We start from the raw sequence: 21,326 nt of genomic DNA on the forward strand, positions 1-21,326 counted from the left end.
TTCACATTGAGATAAAGAGTAGATTAAATTTCTATTATAATGTCAAGAATTATCAACCACTAAAAAGTCTCTAAAACAATTTAACATTTTCAAACATGGAAAACATGCAGCAAAGCCTACCCCACCAAATATTTTATTGCACATACAATATATGCAAACCCTAGACTGTGTCCTTTAAAGATAAAATTGCTTTGAGAAATTTACAACACAGTGAAAGAATAAAGATAAAATTGCTTTGAGAAATTTACAACACAGTAAAGGAATTAAATATTAAATAACAATATGAGAATCAGGTGATAAAAGAGAAATGCAAAGAAAATGTTATGAGTAGGAGGTTTTGACAGCAACAGGATTCAAAGACGACTGCCATATTTCTAGGTTGAGAAACTGGGTTGGTCAAATCAAATTAAATGAGGAAACAAAAACATCTTTAAAAACAAAGCATTTCCTTTCAATAAAAGAAGAAACTGGAAAGCCAAAACTATGTTCACTGAAAAAACTTACTTTTTTTGATGTTCTAGCCAGGCTAATTCAGCCTTAGTTTTCTCCTTCAAGGCTTTCTCACGGAGACGCAAGAGTGAAGACTGGTGAGCCGCCCTCATTTCCTCTTCTTTCATATACTGTCGAACCATCTCCATAGTAAATTTAGAAAAACTATCTTGTCCTCCTGAGAATGGCATGCTCAGCTCCTAAAGTGGAGATTTTATTTCAAGTTTATCATTATCTAAGCCTTTGGAACTCAATTAACATTTTGTTAAAAGAGGCATGCACTTACAAAAATAAGCTATGTATATAAAAAGGCTGCTGACCATGTCAGAGAACACTCTTTAAAAAAGGCACATGAGAGGGAGTAACATTCATCAGCTAATTTACTCATCCAATGAAATTTGAACAAACAACTACATAAGCCAGGTACTGTCCCAGGGGTATAAAGCTCGGTAAGAATTGTTCCTGTTGTCCAAAAGGCTAACAATTTAGCAAGATGCTATAAACTTTTAAAATGGAATAAAGTGTTGTAAGAGAGAAACAAATGAAACACTAGAGACATTAACACTGGCTCCAATCCTCAAAGGCCTTCTGAATTACTCCAAGGAGTAAGTCTGTGTTCTACTTTGTAAGGAAAACGAAGCCAGATTCTATAGCAAAAATATAATATAAAATTGCTATCTTAGGAAAATCATTCTGGTAGATGACACCTGAGTTCAAGTAGAAAACATGTGGTAACATCTTTGAGAGAACACATCCACAACTATTTATGAAGTAATCTCCACAGGTAAACTGAAGCACACCTTGGCAGAAGACAGTGTCGTCTTTTCTGGAGAGGTTTCATCATCAGAGTCATCGTGATGGCCTCTCTTCTTTTCCATGTTAAATCTGCGATGACTCTCAGAAGGTAGTAAAGATCGAAATGATTTTTCTTCTATTTCATCTTCTGTCATAGATTCATCAAATTTCAGGGAATATTCTGTTGCAATAGAAGTGGAATCTAAAAGAATTTGGAACAAGTAGATTTTATCATTAGAACAGTTTTCAGTAAGTATTCGATTAGTGGCCCTTGCTGCCTCTTTACAGGACAACCTAACATAAATTCATAGAACTGATCACTAACAATTAATAGGCATGGAATATAAAAATTCACCAAACTATCTTAAAATACTAGTACAAGAAATATGGTAAAAGTGTAATGTACTTTATATATAAAGAGCTCTTACAAACCAATTAGTAGAAAATTACTAATAATCCTATAGAAAAATCAGAAACAGTCATGATCAAATGCTTCACAAAGAAAACATAAATGGCCAAAATAAAGTAAAAAAAAAAAAAAGTTTAACATTATCAGAAAGAAATGCAAATCAAAAATTTTTTAGAACTCATTAATCCCATGGTAATTTAAAACACAAGGGCTCTTTTAGGTTGGTTCTTGTGTGCCTTTGACATGCACTCCTCACCTCCGATCCTTTTATTTAGACAGCCTTACTTTCTAGTACTACAAGATGCTCCAGGTTCATTTTGTATTCCCCCTGCCCAGTCCTAGAAGCAGTCATTTCTCCAGAGAGCTCTAATTTCTTTCATTGGAGAATATTTAGAAACCACAATTATGGGCACTGGTTATTAGTAAAATTCACTTAAAATTCATCCATTATGTTGCACGAATCAATAGCCTGTTCCTTTTAACTGCTGAACAGTATTCCACTGTACAGATTTACCAGTTTGCTTATCCATTCTCTTCATAAGACATTTGGTGGCTTCCAGTTGTTAGCAATTATGAAAAATGGTGCTATGAACATTAGTGTATAGGCTTTTGTGAGGACCTAAGTTTTCAATTCATTTGCCTAGGCATGTGATTGCTGCATCATTGTAAGATACTGTGAAAATGTCTAAGAAAGTAGCTGCCATTTTGCATTCTCATCAGCAATGAATTCAAGTTCCTGCTGCTTTGCATCCTTGCCACCACCACTTTGTTGTCAGCTTTTTGGATTTCAGCCATTCTAACAGGCATGTTGTAGTATCTCCTTGTGATTTTAATTTTCATTTCCCTAACAACACGTGATACTGAACACCCTTCCTAAGTCTACTTGCCATTTGTATAGTTTCTTCAGTGAAGTGTCTGTTCAGATCTTATGCACATTTTTTAATAGGGTTGTTGATTTCTTGTTGTTGAGTCTTAAGAGTCCTTTATATAATTCTGTATGTAAGTCCTTTATACAATATGTGATTTCCAAATTTTCTAACAGTCTGTGGCTTCTCTTTTCAATTCTCTTAAAGGTGTTTTTCACAGAGCAGTTTTTTAATTTTAATAAAGCATAACTTATCAATTTTTTCTTTCATAGATAGTACTTCTGGTGCTATATCTAAGAAGTCACCACTAAACAAAAAGCGAACTGGATTTTCTCCTCTTTTCTTCTACATACAGGTTTTTAAAGTGGTGTAGTTTCTTTGGATCTTGGTCGTCCTGTGAATTTTAGTTGCCTTAGTCTTTCCAGACTCCTAACTCCACTCCTTCCACTCGGGAAGACCACTGGGCTCCGTGCCACGTGTCTGGAGACTCCCTTCGGGCAGTAAGCAGGACCAGTCAAAGTGCTCACCTCATCTGCTTCTCATCTCTCATGAATCAACAGCCTTCACTGCCTGATGCTCAGTGTCTTAAAAATAGTTATTTCATATATTTTGTCTGATATTTGTTTTAGGAGGGAGGGTAAATCTGGTCCTGTGCCTATATTGTGGCCAAAAGTAGAAGTCCAAGTAATTTAATTTTATATTGTTTAAAGAAGTTAAATATATCAAAAAGTCATGGTTTGTGACATTTCAGATTAGTCACTTGACAATGATAAATTTGCAGTTATTGGAGCCAGGCATCATGGCGAACACTTGAAAACAACATGTTTTAAACAAGTCATGGATGGTTACTATCTACTCCTGAGACTCAAGAACACTTTCAAAAATAAATTTATCTTCATTGTTTTAACTACAAGCAGTATTATTATTATAAAATTTTTCAGGGATTAAATTTATCCTGTAGGAGAAAATTAACAGATAATTTCTTTGTTTCCCTATATCCTTTATTTCTCTCATTATGTGGAAGTTGTCATTATGAAGTCTGATCCTAGAATGTGAATTTTGCTAGTTTTTAATCCAGCAATCCATAACATTTTTGAAAACATTGTGAAAAACATACATCGATCAGCATAAAAATATGAGCATGCCTCTTGATATTTAATACCACTGTATTAGTCTGCTTGGGCTACCATAATAGAACACCACAAGCTGCTGACTTGACAGAAATTTATTTCCTCATAGTTCTGGAGGGTTGAATCCAAGATCAAGGTGCTCATTCACAAGGTGCTCAAGGGTTGGTTTCTGGTGAGACTGCTCTCCTTGGCTTGTAGGCTGGTGCGTTCTGTGTCCTCACCAGACCTTTTCTCTGTGCATGTGCACTGCTGGGGTCTTTTCCTCTTCATACAAGGACACAGGTCCTAGGTATTAGAGGCTCACCCTTCTGACCTCATTTAACCTTAGTTACCTCCTTAAAGGCCGTATGTCCAAATACAGTCACACTGGAAGTTAGAACTTCACTGTATGAATTTTGAGGGTATACAAATCAATCCATAACATTCCACCCTCTCGTTCCCCAAAATTAATTCCTTCTTGCCCACAAAATACATTCACCTCATCCTAAGAGTCCCAAAAGCCTTAATCCATTCCAGCACCAACTAGAAGTCTAAAGTCTCATCTAAATATCATCTAAATCAGGTATCAGTGAGACTCAAGGTGTGATTCATCCTGAGGCGAAATTCCTTTTTAGTTGCAAACCTGTGAAACAAGACCAGATACGTGCTTCCAAAATACAATGGTGGGACAGACATAAAATAGGCAATCGCATTCCAAAAGACAGACATCAGAAAGAAGGGGTGATGGGTCTCAAGCTAGTCCAAGACCTAGCAGGGCAAATTCCATTAGCTCTAAATGCTGACAAAGGATACTCTTTGGCAGGATGCTCTACCCTCAGGCCCACTGGGGTGGCCTTGCTTATCAGCCCTGTATGGCAGCAGCATCCTCTCAGTCACTGGCAGTGCTTTGCTCCTGAGGCCATGAGTGAGGGCAACCTGGACAACTGAAAACAAGGAGGTGGCCCCATGCTCTGAAATCAATGAGGGGACAGCCTTGCCATCTGGGTCTGTATGCCTGGGCCTATGGTGGCAGTGGCTGCCCTGCTGATCTCTGAATCACCCTCAGGGTCATTTTTCCCTTTTTTTGAAGGATAAGGCATGTTCACAGCCTAGCTGTACTGTCTCATCTGGTGGAATCCCAGAAGTCTGAAAGCCTTCCTGTATTTCATCCCATCTCTGTGTTCTTTCGTCCAAACTTGGATAATCTTTTAATGGAGTGATTGTCCAGTCACATCCTTGGTGTGCTGTACAGAACATGCTTTTTCATTTTTCACAGCAGGGAGAGCCTGAGAATTTTCCAAATCTTCAAGTTCTGGTTCCTTTTGTTTAACAATTCCTTCAATTTCCAAAGCCACTTCCACATATTTGGTATTTGTTATAGCAACACTCCACTTCTGCATAACAAGATCTATATTCATTAGCTAGATTGCATTAATTAATTATTTCTGGGTAACAAGATCTGTATTAATTGTTAATTATTAATTAACTATAGACTGCCATACCCATAAATTACATCCATTATAAAATTTACCAAAAAAATTTAAAGGATAAGAAAAATCATTATTTAAACATCTTCTTGCACTCTAAAGACTGTCTTGCCCATTCTGCTCTGAAGACTACAGTTATAAGCCATCAATCAAATATACTGCTTAAGAGCCAGTCATTTAAAAAAAATTCTTAAAGGTGTCATTTGCTCCCAAATTCTGTTTTTTCATTATATTATCTACTACTCATGATCTGACAGGGATACACCTTTTGTTTATGATCTAGGAAGAGGTAACTAATGAGTTTTAATTTAGTTACTGTATCTAACATTATCATTATTTATAAGAAATTGTATCCTTATATTGTTTAAAATTTAAAGTTCTAATGTATTCTTTTTTATGATTATGTTATATATCAATGATAGAATATAAAAATAATTTTTTAAAATATCTACTTTCCATTCACATGCATGCTCTCCTAGGTTTAGTATTTCCTCCCTTTAGGATCTTGACACACAATCATGTTTAAAATACTGGCAAGAGTTATTGGGATACTGTGTAGCTTTGAAATAGTTTCACCTGGATATACTTAATATCAGATTCAGATACATACACACACACACACACACACGCACTACCATGTTCTAATTATATTAAATACCTCAGTCACAAATATCTCCAAGGGTTCTGGGAGCTTCCCTAGACAAAATAACTATACATAAACATGCAAGGAACATTACCTTTCTCATCAGGAAGAGATGGTACACTGTCACTTCGTAGAGAATCATCTACAGCAGTCTGAACCTGTTCATCAATAGAACTCTCCATCTTTTCACCATGAAGTTTCCTCTCATTTTCCTTAGAAGATGGAACTGAAGGGCTTTCTTGACGGCTGCTACCACTACTACTTCTGTTTATAGATATTATGGAAACAAACCAAAAAAAAAAAAAAGTGATAAAATAAGGTTCATAAATTCAAAGTAAATTTATTTGGCAAGGGGAATGTGCCTCACAATCAAGATATGAAAGATGAAACAAGTAACATAAAACATAAAATGCTAAGTAGACAGAAATCTGAGAAGAAACTGTTGTAGAAAAGAGGAAGGTTTCACTCTTAAATAGTCATAGTTAGCAAGCACTATTCTCAGGCTATCACTCCCCTTTTTCCTTTCATTTTAAAATCAATCTACTAGGAAAAGGGGCTTCTATTTGGCTGTTCCAACTTCCTTACTTTTCATCAACATCACAATTTATCACAATCTGCTTCAATCCCAACTACTATACGGAATTGTTCTTTCAACCTCTACCTAAAAACTTGAATTCCCAAATCCAATAGATAATTTTTCTGCAACATTATATGGTTATTATATATATATATATATATATATATCTACTTCTTTAAAAGCTCCATTTGCTTTAGCTAGTATAATGTGGATAAAAAATAGGAACTCTGTATTATTCTTGCAACATTTCTGTAAGCTTGAAATTATATTAAAATTACATGTTAAGTAAAAGACTTTCCTTTCTTATGGTCCATTTCTACTTTCACCTGCTTTTCTATCTCCCGAACCAGTTTTTCTGTTTCTTTCCTATTCTTTGACTTTTCCTGGCTTTCCTTAAAATGATGGTGATTCCCAGTGTTTTGTTTTTGGTCTCTTTCTCTTTTATGCTACATACTGTCCCTTGGCAATCTTATGCATCTCTATAATTTAAACTACTTATCATTTAGATAAGGAGCCTTAAATCTGTATCAACTACTTCTGCCCCTCCCCTGACTTTAAGCCTCAAAAATTTCCAAATGCTTAGTGGACTTGTTTTCCTTTTTTTCTTTTTTTTAAAATTTTATTTATTTTTTTCTTATGTTCAGTTAGCCAACATATAGTATATCAGTAGTGCTCAGTGATTCATTAGTTACGCATAAGGTCAGCATTTTCCTTCCTCCCCCTTTGCTTTCCTTAGTTTTTTCATTCATTTAAATATACATAGAGAGAGCCAATCACAAGCCATGTTTTGAGATCCTCTCCAAAAGCTATCTCCTTTTCTGAAATGCCCTTCCTTCTCTGCCTGCCTATTTAAGACTGTTCTGCCTCCCTAATTCAAGACTCAGTTCAAGTATCGTTTCTGCAAAGTGCTTGCGGATACCTTCTCCCACTCCCAAGGAAGGTTTGGTCACTTCTCTATCTGTGTTTATACTGTTTTTGTGGTATGTTTCTATAATAGTATTTATCAGAATACTATGCAATTATTTGTCTGGTTTAATAAATGTTTTAGAAAGTGCAAACCATATAATATAGCTATAAGTAAAAGATATAATGCAGGAGACCGCAAGTGCTTTGGAGTCTGAAGGATATGAGATTAATCTCAATTATTCCACTTAGCAGTTATGTGCCAATCATTCACTCAGTAAACATGTAGTAGACTGACTACTGTGTGCTAGGTATTTTGCTAAGTTCTGGGGATAGCAGTATAGCATGGTCCTCACTAGGATGGCTATAATAGAAAAGAGAGATAATAACAAATGTTGGTGAGGATGTAAAAAAAATTTATATTTTAGTGGGAATGTGAAGTGGAGCAGCTGTTTTAGAAAAGTATGGCAATTTTCCAAAACATTAAAGAGTTGTTATATGACCAAACAATCCCTCTTCTAAGTATATACCCCAAAGAAATGAAACCTAAGTCCACACAAAAACTTGTACATTAATGTACATAGTAGCACTATTCACAATAGTCAAAAAGTAGAAGCAATCCCATGTCCATCAACTGATGGTAAATAAGATGTGGGATTATCCATGCAAAAGAATATTCTTTGGCCATATAAAAGAATAATGTGTGATAGATGAACCTTAAAAACATTATGTTAAGTCAAAGAACCAGTCACAAAGGACCACACATTGTATGATGCCATTTATATGAAGTGTCCAAAACAGACAAAACCACAGAGAACAGATATACAAAGTAGATTAGTGGTTCCCAGAAGCTAGAGGAGAGAGGGCATAAGAAATGACTGCTAATGGGTACAGGACTTCTTTTTGAGGTAATGAAAATGAAGACCCAAAAGAATTTCTAGTGTAGTCTATAACTGACAAGTAAAGGAAGAGGAGATAGGAGGTGGTAAAGTCTCTAACAGTTATATATGGAGTGCTGTGGGAGAACCCAGAAGGGATACCTTAAGCAGACTAGGTATAACACTGACTCTTGGAGGGGAGTAAAATAAACTAAATGAAACAGATGGGGGAAGGTCTAGGAAGAAGGTATATCTTGGAGGAGTCCAAGATGGCAGAAGAGTAGGAGACCTTAGTTTTGTCTGGTCCCAGGAATTCAGCTAGATAGCTATCACATCATTCTGAACACCTGTGAACTCAACCAGAGATCTAAAAAAAAAAATAGCTACAACTCCACAAATAGAAAAGCAACCACTTTCTGAAAAAATGACAAGATGGAAAAATTCACCTCAAAAAAGAGAACAAGACGCAGTACTGACTGCAGGGACCTAATCAGTATGGATATAAGTAAGATGTTGGAACTGGAGTTCAGAATAACGATTATAAAGATACTAGCTGGGCTTGAAAAGAGCATAGGAAACACTAGAGAATCCCTATCTGGAGAAATAAAAGAATAAAATCTAGTCAAGTTGAAATAAAAAAAAAAGACTATTAGGGGCGCCTGGGTGGCACAGCGGTTGAGCGTCTGCCTTCGGCTCAGGGCGTGATCCCGGCGTTATGGGATCGAGCCCCACGTCAGGCTCCTCCGCAATGAGCCTGCTTCTTCCTCTCCCACTCCCCTGCTTGTGTTCCCTCTCCCGCTGGCTGTCTCTATCTCTGTCAAATAAATAAAATCTTTAAAAAAAAAAAAAAAAAAGACTATTAATGAGATGCAATAAAAAATGTAGGCTCTAACTGCTAGGATAAATTAGGCAGAAGAGGGAATTAGTGATACAGAAGAAAAAATGATGGAGAATAAAGAAGATGAAAAAAGAGAGATAAACAACTACTGGATCACATGGGGAAGAATTTGAGAGATAAGTGATACCATATAATGAAACAATTTTAGAATAATTGGGATCCCAGAAGAAGAGGAAGCGGGGGGGGGCGGAAGGTATATCGGAGCAAATTATAGCAGAGAACCTCCCTAATCTGGGTAAGGAAACAGTCATTCAAGTCCAGGAGGCACAGAGAACCCCCCACAAAATCAATAAAGATAGGTCGACACCTTGACATATAATATTGAAACTTGCAAATCTCAGAAACAAAGAGAAAATCCTGAAAGCAGCTTAGAACAAGAGGTCCATGACCTCAAAGGTAGAAACATTAGACTGGCAGCAGACCTAACCACAGAGACCTAGCAGGCCAGAAAGGACTGGCATGATATATTCAGGGTGCTAAATGAGAAAAATATGCAGCCAAGAATACTTTATCCAGCAAGACTGTCATTCAAAATAGAAGGAGAGATAAAAAGCTTCCAGGACAAACATAAACTAAAAGAATTTGTGATCATTAAACCTGCCCTGCAAGAATTTGTGATCATTAAACCTGGGATCCTTTAAGTGAAGAGAGAGTGCAAAAGTAACATAACCAGAAAGGAACAGAGATAATATACAGAAACAGTGATTTTACAGGTAAGAAAATGGCACTAAATTCATATCTTTCGGTAGTTACTCTGAATGTAAATGGGCTAAATGCCACAATCAAAAGACACAGGGTATCGGAATGGCAAAAAAAGCAAGACCCATCAATATGCTGTCTGCAAGAGACTCATTTTAGACCCAAAGACACCTTCAGAATGAAAGTGAGGGGGTAGAAACCATTTATCATGCTAATGGACATCAAAAGAAAGCTAGGGTAGCAATCCTTATATCAAACAAATTAAATTAGATTTTAAACCAAAGACTGTAATAAAAGACGAAGAAGGACACTATATCATAATCAAAGAGTCTATCGAATAAGAAGATCTAACAATTCTAAATATTTATGCCCCTAACATGGGAGCAGCCAATTATATAAACTAATTAATAACAAATTAAAGAAACACATTGATAATACTACAAAAATACTAGGGGACTTTAACACTGCACTTACGGCAATGGACAAATCATCTAAGCAGAAGATCAACAAGGAACAGGGCTTTGAATGACACACTGGACCAGATGGACTTCACAGATATATTCAGAACATTCCATTCTAAAGCAAAAGAATACACATTCTTTTCAAGTGCACGTGGAACATTCTCCAAAATAGATCACATAGTGGGTCCAAATCAGGTCTCAACCGGTACCAAAAGACTGGGATCATTCCCTGCATATTTTCAGACCACAATGCTTTGAAACTGGAACTTAATCACAAGAGGAAATTTGGAAAGAACTCAAATACATGGAGGCTAAAGAGCACCCTACTAGAGAATGAATGGGTCAACCAGGAAATTAAAGAATTAATAAAAGTCATGGAAACAAATGAAAATAAAAACACAACTGTTCAAAACCTGTGGGATGCAACAAAGGTAGTCCTAAGAGGGAAGAATATGGCAATACAAGCCTTTCTCAAGAATCAAGGAAATTCTCAAATATACAACCTAACCTTACACCTTAAGAAGGTAGAGAAAGAACAGCAAATAAAGCCTAAATCCAGCAGGAGAAGAGAATTAATAAAGATCAGAACAGAAATCAATGAATTAGAAACCAAAAAAACCAGAACAGATCAACAAAAGTAGGAGCTGGTTCTTTGAAAGAATTAATAAAATTGAAAAACCCCTGGCCAGACTTATCAAAAAGAAAAGAGAAAGGACTCAAATAAATAAAATCATGAACGAAAGAGGAGAGATCACAACCAACACTAAAGAAATACAAACAATTAAGAACAAACAATTAAGATATAAGAACCTATTATGAGCAATTATATGCCAACAAATTAGGTAATTTGGAAGAAATGGATGCACTCCTAGAGACGTATAAACTACCAGAACTGAAATGGGAAGAAAGAAAAAAACCTGAATAGACCCATAATCAGCAAGGAAATTGAAGCAATAATCAAAAATCTCCCAACAAACAAAAGTCCAGGGCCCAGTGGCTTCCCAGGGGAATTCTACCAAACATTTAAAGAAGAATTAATACCTATTCTTCTGAAGCTGTTTCAAAAAATAGAAATGGAAGGAAAAACTTCCAAACTCTATGAGGCCAGCATTACCTTGATCCCAAAATCAAAGACCCCAAAAAGGAGAATTACAGACCAATATCCCTGATGAACATGGATGCCAAAATTCTTTTTTTTTTTTTTTTAAAGATTTTATTTATTTATTTGACAGAGATAGAGACAGAGTGAGAGAGGGAACACAAGCAGGGGGAGTGGGAGAGGAAGAAGCAGGCTTCCAGCAGAGGAGCCCGATGTGGGGCTCAATCCCATAACGCCGGGATCACGCCCTGAGCTGAAGGCAGACACTTAACCGCTATGCCACCCAGGCGCCCCTGGATGCCAAAATTCTCATCAAGATACTAGCCAATAGCATCCAACAGTACATTAAAAGGATTATTCACCACAACAAGTGTGATTTATTCCTGGGCTGCAGAGGTGGTTCAACATCCGCAAATCAATGTGATGCACTACATTAATAAAAGAAAGAACAAGAACCATATGATCCTCTCAACAGATGTAGAAAAAGCATCTGACAAAGTACAGCATCTTTTCTTGATTAAAACTCTTCACAACATAGGGATAGAGGGAACATACCTCAATATCATAAAAGCCTTCTATGAAAAGCCCACAGTGAATATCATTCTCAGTGGTGAAAAACTGAGAGCTTTTCCCCTAAGGTCAGGAACACGGCAGGAACACCACTGTTGTTCAACATAGTACTAGAAGCCCTAGCCTCAGCAATCAGACGACAAAAAGAAATAAAAGGCACCCGAATTGGCAAAGAGTCAAACTCTCATTCTTCACAGATGACATGACACTCCATGTGGAAAACCCAAAAGACTCCACCCCAAAATTGCTAAAACTCACACAGGAATTCGGCAAAGTGGCAGGATATAAAATCAATGCACAGAAATCAGTTGAATTTCTGTACGCCAACAATGAGACAGAAGAAAGAGAAATTAAAGAACTAATCCTATTTAAAACTGCACCAAAAGCTGTAAGATACCTAGCAATAAACCTAACCAAAGAGGGAAAGGAACTGTACTCAGAAAACTATAGAATAGTCATGAAAGAAATCAAGAAAGACATAAAGAAATGGAAAAACCTTCCATGCTCACGGATTGGAAGAATAAATATTCTTAAAATGTCTATGCTACCTAGAGCAATCTATATATTCAATGCAATCCCTATCAAAATACCATCAACTTTTATCATAGAGCTGGAATAAATAATCCTACAATTTGTGTGGAACCAGAAAAGGAATATTGAAAAGGAAAGTCAAAGCTGGTGGCATCAAAATTCAAGACTTCAAGCTATATTACAAAGCTGTAATCATCAAGACAGTATGGGACTGGCATAAAAACAGACACACAGATCAATGGAACAGAACAGAGAACCCAGAAATGGACCCTCAACTCTATGGTCAACTAATCTTCAACAAAGCAGGAAAGAATATCCTGGATGGATAAAGGACAGTCTCTTCAACAAATGGTGTTGGGGAAATTGAACAGCCACATGCAGAAGAATAAAAGTGGATCATTTACTTACAGCATACACAAAAATAGACTCAAAATGGATGAAAGACCCAGAAGTGAGATAGGAATCCATCAAAATCTTAGAGAAGAACACAGGCAGCAACCTCTTTGACCTCGGCCAAAGCAACTTCTTGCTAGACACATCTCCAAAGGCAAGGGAAACAAAAGCAAAAATGAACTATTGGGACTTCCATCAAGATAAAAAGCTTCTGTACAGCAAAGGAAACAGTCAACAAAACCAAAAGACAACCAACAGAATGGGAGAAGATATTTGTAAGTGTCTTATCAGATAAAGGGCTAGTATCCAACATCTATAAAGAACTTATCAAACTCAACCCCCAAAGAACAAATAATCCAGTCAAGAAATTGGCAGAAGACATGAACAGACATTTCTCCCAAGAAGATATACAAATGGCCAAGAGACACATGAAAAAATGCTCAACATCACTCAGCATCAGGGAAATACAAATCAAAAGCACAATGAGATACCACCTCACACCAGTCAGAATGGCTAAAACTAACAAGTCAGGAAACGAGAAATATTGGCGAGGATATGGTGAAAGGGGAACCCTCTTACATTGGTGGGAATGCAAGCTGGTACAGCCATTCTGGAAAACAGTATGGAGGTTCCTCAAAAAGTTGAAAATCGAGCCACCCTTCGACCCAGCAACTGCGCTCTTAGGTATTTTACCAAAAAGACACAAATGATTCGAAGGGGCACCTGTACCCCAATGTTTATAGCAGCAATGTCCACAACAGCCAAACCTATGGAAAGAGCCCAGATGTCCATCGACGGATAAATGGATAAAGAAGATATGGTATATACATACAATGGAACACTACTCAGCCATCAAAAAAAAAATGAAATCTTGCCATTTGCAGTGAAGTGCATGGAACTAGAGGGTATTAGCTAAGCAAAATAAGTCAATCAGAGAAAGACAATTATCATATGATCCTCACTCATATGTGGAATTTAAGAAACAAAACAGAGGATCATAGGGGAAGAGAGGGAAAAATAAACAAGATGAAATCAGAGAGGGAGACAAACCGTAAGAGACTCTTAATCACAGAAAACAAACTGAGGGTTGTTAGAGGGGAGGTAGGTGGGGGGATGGGATAACTGGGTGATGCACAATAAGGAGGGCACATGACGTAATGAGCACTGGGTATTAATGAGTGATGAATCACTGAACTCTAAATCTGAAATAGTACATTATATGTTAATTAATTGAATTTAAATTTAAAAAATAGAAGGTATATCATATGTAATGGCACAAAAGAGAGAGCATGGCTCTTTTATTAGAGAATTACATTAGAGCAGTTATAATTAGTGGAATATAAGAAGGGAAATGCCAAGAGACAGGGCTGGAGACGGACCAAAGCCTCAATAATAAAGGAACTTTCATGCTCTGAGTGGCTCTAAATACTGAAGGTTTCAAACAGGTGAATAACAAATTGGCTGGAAATTTTAGAAAAATTGTTCTAGTTACCATGTGGTTAGTGAAGAGATTAGGGAATGGTTTGGGAAGAGTTGGGAAAACTATGAGGAATCCCCTGTAGTGACCCAGCTGAGGGCCTCAGTGAACTAAGTGTCAGTATAGGTTAAATGAAAGTCACATAATTCCAGAGATAAAGTAGGTACTTAATGCCCCACAGTAATGTTTTTTAGTCTCATGATTTAATTTTTTAAATGAGGTTTTACTTTGACAATGTAGGTATCCTACCTCTAAGAATGCTGGAAAAAGAGCTTCGAAAATCTTCTAATCCACGGACAGAACCATAATTGAAAACTATAGATGTTAATACCAAGCATTCAACGTCATGTTAATGACAAAGAATTCAATCTTCTGTTACAGTTATAAAAATTAGTACATACAGTAATAGGAAATATGGATGCTACAAAGCAATGCACAATAAACATAGGCCTTGGAGCCAAATAAACCAAGGTTCAATTCCTTGGTGTGCTACTATCTATGTGACCGTGGCTGAGTTTCTTAGCAACTCCATAAGCCTCTGTTCCCTACTATAAAATGAGGACAGTATCTGCCTTGGAAGATTGTTGTGAAGATTAAATGCAGGAAAAAGAAACTGACATGGTGCTTGTACCAGGCAGGCTCTCAACAAATGGTAATTACATTACTATGCAACAACTATTTTATAAATCAGCTAATCAAATAGGGGAAGTCAGAACTTTGAAGGGAAGACACTACTTCATTTAAAGAAATGAGATTAAGAAGTTAAAAAAGCAATGTTTAAGCCATTTATCACACTTTACTAAATCAAAGTGTTTTCACCTTCGATCATGATTCTTGTATCTTGAAGACTCAGAATAACTATCGTATGAAGGGGAATACTTCTGATGCTTTGATTCAAGGGCCCCTTCTTTACTCTGAGAGAGTGACACAGATTGACTTTTCCTGCAAAGAGAACAAAAATTGATTAAACATTTAAAGTCTCTCTCATAACTGAAGGATTTTAAATGCCATTTAACATTAATATGAGATAAAATCTCGAATAAATAGAGTTATGAAATCGCTATGATAAAGTATTTAAGAAAGGCATTCATTCATAGAAAAGAATACCTTTTGCTTTATGAGAAATAAACACAAATCACCCCAAGTATCAGTAAATGTGAATAAGGACTTAAAATCTATGAATTAGACACAGTCAAAATGTGATGTAAAAAAATACACACAAACATGATCATATCACCCTGGCTGCCTAAAAAATTAATGACTTTTCATTGTTCCTAGAACTCCAAAATCCTCAAGGTCTGCAATGTCCTACCATAATCTGATCCCTGCATCATCTCCTACCATTCTTCCCTTTGTCCTCTGCATCCAGTCACATTCTTCCCTCATATTCTCTTCCCACCTTTGTATGTACTGACCTGCCTATTCTTTATCTGCTTTACATCACAGACTCCTTTTCACCCACTAGGTCTCCCCATAAACTTTCCTTCCTCGGGAAAATCTTCTCTGATGGTGCTGTACTCCCAGGCTATCCAAATTCCTTTGTTATATATCTCAGTGATATATGTTCTTTCTCTCATAACACTTGTCTCAGTTTGTAAGTGTTCATTCACTTAAGTGAATATTTGATTACAATATCGATCTTTCCCACTACACTGTATGCCCATAACTATATTCCCAGTACCCACAACGGTGCCTGGGACATAGTAGATACTCATTGCATATTTGCTGAACGACTGAATATTAACCTATCCATTTCAGCTCTGGTCCTCAGCTGTTTCACAAAGTCTGGAGCATGCTGTCGTTGGTGGTCGTATAGCGTTGCCAGGGGAGCTCCTGAAGCAGTGATGGCATCTGAGATATGAGCTCGAGTCAATTCTGCCATCTAAATAAGAACACACACAAGGCAAAAGTAGATGTGAAAACAAAAATCACAGAAAACTGAGAAGTAGCACAGTGTCTTCGAAAGATCACTGGATTAAGAGCAAGTAAATTCTGACACAATAGGTAAAACACTGTGGGTAAGGCATTTAGATTCTTTAAGTCTCAAAAGCTTCCTTATAAAAATAAAGAGTTGGATGGACCATATGATTTCTAAGGTTTCATCTAGCTATAGCAACCTATTAATTAAAGCAAAATCTTCAAGTCATATAATAAGCCATAATAAACCAAAAATAAATCTTAAGAATCAACTCAATTACTACTTCCAATATCTGTTTTCTGACCTACAATGTGAGGTATTTTCCCTACTCTTAGCCACTACCACAATTGCTGCATTATTATTCACTTAGTGTTCATTCAATCACTGCCTTGATGACGTGTTTTTGAAATCTTTGTTAATGTTGTCTGAAATTTTCTTAAAAGAATCTATACTTATTGGCACAAATCCACAGTACCCAACCCAGTAGGTTCCTGGCTTCTTAATATCAATAACAAAATCATTTCATAAACAATCCTAAATTGTACCTGCTAAAAGAAACTGAAACTATATCTACAGATTATGATATCCCATATTTAGACAACAGTAAAACTATCTCTGGCTTTATCCTTGGTACAATAGAAGACAAGACACTAACATCACTGTAGGTGAAAAGGAACCATCTTCACACAAAGCAGATCAGTGGCTTCCTGGGACCGAAGTTGGGGACCGACTGGATAGGGGCATGAAGAAACTTTTTAGTGTTGGAAATACAGTTGACCTCTGAACAACATGGAGGTTAGGGGTGCCAATCCACAAGCAGTCGAAATCCGTGGATAACTTCTAATTCCCCCAAAACTGAATTACTAAATAGCCTACTGTTCACTGGAAGCCTTACCCAAAACATAAACAGTTGATTAACACTTATCTTCTACATTATATGTATTTTATACTGTATTATTATAATAAAGTAGGCTAGAGAAAAGAAAATGTTATTAAGAAAATCCTAAGGAAGGGGCGCCTGGGTAGCGCAGTTGTTAAGCGTCTGCCTTTGGCTCAGGGCGTGATCCCGGCATTCCGGGATCGAGTCCCACATCGGGCTCCTCCGCTGGGAGCTTGCTTCTTCCTCTCCCACTCCCCCTGCTTGTGTTCCCTCTCTCGCTGGCTGTCTCTCTGTCACATAAATAAATAAAATCTTAAAAAAAAAAAAAAAAAGAAAATCCTAAGGAAGAAAAATTACATTTACAGTACTGTACTGTATTTGTCAAAAAAATCTGCATATAAGCAGACCCTCACAGTTCAAACCCATGTTGTTCAAGAGTCAATTGTATTCTATTTCTCGACTATGGTGGTATTTATAGGGATAGACAGACAGGTAAGAAAAGACACAGAAATATGTAGATATGGATATCTATCTCTGATTAGATACCTGTATCTATATATTTGTCAAAACTCATCAAACAATATACTTAAAATGGATATATTTTATTGTTTGTAAATTATACATCAATAAAATCAATATATCTTTTAAAAGCTTACTCAAGGGCGGACATTTAGAGCTCTTCTCCCATCTTTTTTTCCGCCTCTGTATCACTCACATTTACAACATCCTGTAATAAACGGTGCCTCTTAATTCAATAGTGTATGGCTCCCACTGAGAGTCACTAATCAAAAGTACGTATTTACTAGATGTTAGAAACTGCTAAGACCAAATCTACTCAGACTGGTTAAAAAGAAAAGGGTCTTTCAATGGCCTTACTTCACAGATTTGGCGAGCTGCATCTGTGGTGAGGCGAGCAGTGTCTGCTTGGTGAGTGGCTATTTTACAAGTTGCTTCCTGCAGGACCTCATTTGCTTCCCTTTGTGATCTGACCACCTGCTGTAAGGATTCTGCATGGACCTGAAAATAAAAGGGAGTAAAAAGAGAACTTCTGTTATGTCTCAGTCTCTCCCCACCTCAAATTAGCTTTAATTTTAAAATTGTGTCATGGTTCAAATGCCTTGTAAAACAACACACTTGACTATTATCTAGATTTCATGTCTTAAAATCTAGAGTTTAGAGTCTTAAAATTACTGCAGGAGTTTAATTTTTAACTCCACCATTCACAAGTTGATGTTTCTTTAGACAAGTAACTACTATGTACCTCAGCTTCCACTTCTCTAATTGGGGATAAATCTTGACTAACTTAACTCACAGGATTGCTACAAGAGTCAAATGACATGAAATTAACCCACGTGGCATAGTGCACTAAAGCATTATTATATCTTTTTTACTCCTATATAATTAAAAGAATACTAAAGTGATTTCAAAGATACAAATTTAGATTTAAAGAACCAGTGCCTGCTGCAAATGTAAGTACCTGAGCTGCTTTGTTTCGGGTTTCTTCTAATTGTCTCTGACACTCCAAAGCCTCTTGTTCAGCCTTCAATTTCAAAAGGGCCAGGTCTCTTTCATGGCGTTGCTGCTGTGCCTTCAAAAATTAAAAAAAAAAATCATTAACTATGGATTCTAAGATACTAAACCATTTTAACACAGTGACGATATTATCCATAATACTATTTTCCTAACGTTATTTTTTTTTTGAAGCAACCAGTTAAAACTTAAAGGAAAGACAGCAAATAGGATAGTCCTAAATTGTTTATCAAAGTATTTAATGACCACCCACTATGTGTCAAATAATGTAGTAACATAAAAAATTTCCAAGGTATACAGGACTAAGAACTCATACCAAAAAGCTAGTTTTAAAGCAAAAGCTACAGTACCTAATCCTTTAAAAGAGCTTAAGATGTCCTACATGTAAAAATAAAGAGAACACTTTGCAACTCAGAATTTTAGGAATCCTTTATTTTGGCTTTACAAAAGTAGTTTCATGAAAATATTGCCCCAAAAAAGATCTCCTTCTCACTAGGACCCTTTCTTTCCACTATTTCATACAATGCTATCAGTCAATTTATATTTTTTCACTTCTTCTGGAATAGTGGTAAATACAGGTTTTCTAAGGTAGAAAGGCTGTATATAAAGTTATAGAATGCCTGTAAAAATCTGGAAGCCCAGAACTATAATGTATCCCTAAAATGGTAGAAAATCTCAGTGCTATTTTGAATTTCAAGGCAATGGCCACTGCAACGGGACCATTTCTCCAATCCAGTGATTTTTAACCAAGTTGTTATCAGACCCTCCCCAGTCTCCATCAGGGAGACTTAGAAATGTCTGGGAAGTTTTTGCTGTCATAATGACTGGACAGCAGTACTGTTATTTATTGGGAGAGGCGCAGGAATGCTCAACTCCTTGCAAAGTATGGGATAGCTCCACACAAAGAATGATCTTAAGGTATTTGGGGAGGAACAAACGCAAAACAAAATTGAGAAAAAATTATTTACAACAGCATCATGAGACATAAAATATTTAGGAATAAATTTAAAAATGTGTTAAGATCTCTACACTGAAAATTACATTGCAGAGAGAAATATTTTTAAAACCTAAATAGAAAAAGGTATCATGCTCACAAATTGAAAATGCCATATTGTTAAGATGTAAATTCTCCCCCCAAACTGATCTACAGATTCAACGCCAGTCATATCAAAATTAATAAAAACAAAAAACCAGGTCTTTTTTTTTTGTAGAAGCTGACAAACTAATTCTAAAAGTTACACAGAAATGTAAAAACCTAGAACAGACAAAACCGCCTTGAGAAAGAATAAAGTGGAAGTAATTACACCCTGATTTCATGACTCACTCTAAAGACATGGTAAAATAGTATGGTATTGGCATTTAAGGATAGACAGATTAATGGAAAAGAACAGAGTCCAGAAATAAACCTCCATATCAGTGATTACTTAATTGTTGATAAAGGTGCCAAGGTAAGTTAAGTCTTTTTAAGAAAATGGTGATGGAATAACTGAAAATCCAGATGGAGGAAAAGATGAACTTCGGTCCCTTCTTCACATTCCAAGTAACTACGAGGCTTACACACTTCTTAAGTATAAAAGCCAAAACTATAAAGCTTTTTAGAAAAACATAAAAGAAGATCTTTGTTAAAGTATCTTAACATCTTAGGGCAGGCAAAGATTTCTTAGAAAACAAAAGGCACTACCATAAAAGAAAAAAATTAAAAACTGGATTTCATTAAAATGAAAATATTCTGCACTTAAAAAGATAGACTTGAAAAATGAAAAGACAAAAAAACTTTTTTTAAATTAAAAGGCAAGCTAAGGACTGGGAAAGAGTATTTGAAATATACCTGAAAAGGACTTGTTTCTAAGATATGTAAAGAACTTCTACAACAATAAATAAAAGATATATAATCCTATTATGAAACAGGCAAAAAATCTGAACATTCACAAAAGATGATGTAAGAATGGTCAATAAATACACAAAAAGATTATCAACCTCATCAGCCATAAAAGAAATGCAAATTAAAACCACAATGAGATAGTATTTCACATTCACTAGAATGCCTAAAATACCAATGACAGCAAAAATGTGGAGCAACTGGGACTCTCATAGATTGCTCTATGAGTATAAGATAGTACAACTAATTTGAAAAAAAGTATAGCAGTTTCACATAAAGTGAAGCATATGCTTTTACTTGACCCAAGCAATTATACTCCTGGGTATTAAAGCAAAAAAAAATGAAAGCATATGTTGAACACAGAGTTGTAAAAATATTCATAACAGGAATATTAATAATAGCCAAAAACTGGAAACAATACAAATGTACATCAAGAGGAGAAGGGATAAACAAATTGTGTTATATTGATCAATGGAATATTACTCAGCAAAAAAAACACGAACAAAACAATGGATACAACAACAAGGATGAATCTTAAAAACATTACGCCACATAAAATGAGCTAAACACAACAAAGTACAAAGTATCTTTCCATTTACATGAAGATCTGGAACAGGCAAAAAAAAAAAACGATGGTGATTAGGAATCAGACTAGTAATTGCCTCTGGGAGAGGGGATTAACTGAAAAGGTCTGTGGTGAACTGTCTGAAGTGACAGACTGTTCTTTATTTTGATTAGGGTTGTGGTTACATTGATCAAAACTCATCAAACTATGCACTTAAAATCTGTGTATTTTATTATATGTAAACACCAAGGGTTTTTTGGAGTTTTTCGG

At 36.1% G+C, this 21,326-nt stretch overlaps 1 protein-coding gene across 4 annotated transcripts in view; it reads right to left on the minus strand.

The window, feature by feature from the left end:
- CEP350 (centrosomal protein 350) overlaps positions 1-21,326 on the minus strand; it is a 150,115-nt gene that overhangs the window by 62,786 nt on the left and 66,003 nt on the right. For all 4 annotated transcript variants that reach the window (XM_019801310.2, XM_034666851.1, XM_019801309.2 and 1 more), the window contains 7 exons: positions 18,560-18,670; positions 17,959-18,099; positions 16,030-16,166; positions 15,104-15,226; positions 5,893-6,062; positions 1,290-1,486; positions 505-689 (listed from right to left, as the gene is read on the minus strand). In XM_019801310.2, the coding sequence (XP_019656869.1) occupies positions 505-689; positions 1,290-1,486; positions 5,893-6,062; positions 15,104-15,226; positions 16,030-16,166; positions 17,959-18,099; positions 18,560-18,670 (1,064 nt within the window). The remainder of the gene's footprint in view (positions 1-504; positions 690-1,289; positions 1,487-5,892; positions 6,063-15,103; positions 15,227-16,029; positions 16,167-17,958; positions 18,100-18,559; positions 18,671-21,326) is intronic.

Source organism: Ailuropoda melanoleuca, chromosome 8 (genome assembly GCF_002007445.2).
Source record: "Ailuropoda melanoleuca isolate Jingjing chromosome 8, ASM200744v2, whole genome shotgun sequence".
Taxonomy (NCBI): domain Eukaryota; kingdom Metazoa; phylum Chordata; class Mammalia; order Carnivora; family Ursidae; genus Ailuropoda; species Ailuropoda melanoleuca.